This window comes from Naegleria gruberi (genome assembly GCF_000004985.1).
Source record: "Naegleria gruberi genomic scaffold NAEGRscaffold_163, whole genome shotgun sequence".
NCBI lineage: Eukaryota > Heterolobosea > Eutetramitea > Acrasida > Naegleriidae > Naegleria > Naegleria gruberi.
The window spans coordinates 4,622-7,540 of NW_003163173.1; the positions used below are offsets into that span (position 1 = coordinate 4,622).

The window sequence follows — 2,919 nt, forward strand, 5'->3', positions numbered from 1 at the left end:
AAAATTGATCTTTTTTCATTAGTTTGAATTGTTTGTAATGTTGGAACTAATTTCCTTTTTTTGGAAGGTTGTTCTTTTTGTTCATTTTGTAAAATGTTTGCTGTTAATTTCAATAAATGTTTTTGTAATTCCGCAAATGATGGTCTTGATTTTGGATTATATTCCAAACAACTATTTCCTATTCTAATAACTTCATTGGCTTGATTGAGTGTTAAACAAGGAAATAATTCCAATAATTCGTTTGTTGAGAGAAAGCAAGTTAATCTTTCATTATTTTCAATGTGTTTTTGAGAAAATAATTCATACATTGTAACTCCAAAACTGTAAACATCCAATGCCGTGAGAAGATATTCTTTTTGGAAATCTTTCGGTTTGTGTTGCATTCGTTTTTCATAAATTTCAGGAGCCTTTAGAAAGTAAATTCTTAGATTGAATTAAATGAGACAAAACTTACCATGTATTGAAAGGTTCCTCCAATGGTTGCTGAATAGGTTTCCACTTTATCAACAGAAACTGAAACATCAAAATCAGCAATTTTCACATCTTTTACCAATTTCAATCCATCAATTTCAATCATATTAATTAAAATATTAGCAGGTTTAATATCATAATGAATAATCTTCCTTTCATGAAAATATTTCAAAGTTTCACAACATTTCATGCAAATAAATAAATATTGAATTAAAATTCCAAAATTATTCACTCCAAAATTAGTCAATTTTGTTGAACACTTATCCAATGAACTATTCATCAATTCCAAAAATAAATGCGTAGTTCCAGATTCGTCAATATAATGATACAATAATTTAACTGTTCCTTCACAAGTGTTGATTTTCTTCAAGATTTCCAATTCATTTTCTCCAGTATTATTCGAAACCTTCTCTAAAACTTCCAATCCATTCAATTTAACAATTGCCAGTGCATTCTTTTCAGTATTCGAAATGGGTTTTCTACAACTTCTATCAATCATTGGATTTTGTAATTCTTGAATTTGAATCATTGTTGGAATTACAATTGGACAACTGTTTGCTACTCGTTCTGCAAATGTTTTCACAACGTATTCTTCCCAACATTCAGGGATTGCTTGTTTAAATGCAAGTATTTTGCTTACTGACATGGGATTTGGAATTAACTGATTGCTGACACTTTCTAATAATGATTTGAAAGCAGAAGAATATTCGAAATATTGACAAAATACATCTTGTGAATTTGACGGATGATTCCCAATGTTGAAATGAATTCCACCAGAACCATCAATTAGAAATCCATCGAAACAATTAGAATGATTGTAAAGTAATTTCGAATATAAATATTTGATCCAATATTTCCTTCGTAGTTCAGTGGAAATGTGGTTATTCTTCATTAACAGTGTTGCAGTTTCGTATTGTTCGTTTCTAATAGCTACTTCTAATAGAGTTTCTCCTTCTCGCTGGTCATTAGTTTAGAATTCTGCTTTCGAATAAAACTTACATTTCTCTTTAATACAAAACGATGATTAATTATTATGATTAACAATAATTACATACAACATTAAAATCAATATTCGGAACCTGTGTCAATAATTCTATAATTTCGTGTGCGCTTTCTTTGACAGCTGTCATTAATATTGTTTCTCCCAGTACCGAATTATTATTGATGATCAAATGAAGTTTCAGACTTTTCAAAGTTTCCAAATCCTGATCACAAATGGCAGCTCTAGCAGTATAAATAGAGTGAAATATTTCATCCGAAACATTATTGGAAAGTGTAGGTGAGTTAGCAGTTGGTGATGAGCTTATATTGAAAAGTGAAGGAAGTGCAGAGGTTGGTGATGAAGTCCAATTATTGTACATTTTTTTTGTACTTGGCCTTCAAAAAAGTTCAGAAATAAATTCAATATTATTCTAGTTCGAAACGTTTCGAATGTACATCTTCTCCTTGAGCATTCTTAAATAATTGAATCAATGTTAAAAAACTTTTCGAAAAGACATCATCTACTAATTTTATTATTTAAACAATGAATGGTGGAATGTGAGCAAAGCAATTTAATGTAGATTGAAATAAACACACCAAGAATAAAACAAATTGAAAATTTATTGAAAATTGTTGTGTATCAAGTTTGAAAATCAGCAAGATTTCCTACCTTGAAATTTACCATGTTGGAAAATTCACTGTTAGTGATGGTGTGATGATGATGACCATTAAGATATTGGCCTTAATGATCGGAAGCGAACTTGCTGATGATAAAAGATATGATGAAGTGAAAATTCCACAACTCTATGAATACAAAGTGGAACAATTCCAACTCTCTTGATGGTGATATTAGACATCCCTACTAATGATACTATGTTGTTGAAATTCAATCATCATGATGAAAATATATGGTGAATGATGAATACACCAACAAGGTGAAAACTCACCAAAATTAAAAAGGTAATGAATTTATTAGACAGGAATTTATAGGTCATAAAGACAAACGTTACTTTCCAGCTCACAAAAATCGTCAAAAGTCAACCTCCCGCTCATTTTTGTTGACGCATGTTTTGACGATTTTATAGTCATGAATGACGCCTTTGTTTATGCTTGTTAAGGTGTCATTGGGACGGTGTTGTGGACGTCAAAATGACGTTTTTTTTCGTCATTTTGACGGTGTCAATTTGAGAGTCATTAAGACGTCAAAAAAAGCGTCCTCAATGACGTCTCAAAAAGTGTCTCCAATGACGTTGCAGAATGATTATTAATTTTTGATAAATTGAAATTTTATTGAACTATTCATAATTCTTACAAGTTGGAAATCTTTCATCTTGAACCATTTCACACTGAGTGAAACTCAATGCTGTGAAAGATTCACACCGTGTGAATTAATATTGTAAAAGATTTCACACCATCAAAGATGACAAGGAAATTGACAAGAGTTTCTTTAAAAACGGAAATAAAATT

General features: G+C 30.4%; 2 protein-coding genes across 2 annotated transcripts in view; one reads left to right on the forward strand and one right to left on the reverse strand.

Moving 5' to 3' along the window:
* Window positions 1-989, forward strand: part of NAEGRDRAFT_76466 (uncharacterized protein) — a gene marked incomplete at both ends in the record, with an annotated part of 2,413 nt that extends 1,424 nt beyond the window's left edge. Inside the window, one exon of the mRNA XM_002668570.1 lies at window positions 843-989. Coding sequence (XP_002668616.1) covers window positions 843-989 — 147 coding nt within the window. The remainder of the gene's footprint in view (window positions 1-842) is intronic.
* A 519-nt stretch (window positions 990-1,508) lies between these two features.
* NAEGRDRAFT_76467 (uncharacterized protein) lies at window positions 1,509-1,832 on the reverse strand (the record flags this gene model as incomplete). The annotated part of the gene is made up of 1 exon (XM_002668572.1): window positions 1,509-1,832. The coding sequence occupies one exon, from the start codon at window positions 1,830-1,832 to the stop codon at window positions 1,509-1,511; it is 324 nt and encodes a 107-aa protein (XP_002668618.1).
* Between the last annotated feature and the right edge of the window lie 1,087 nt (window positions 1,833-2,919).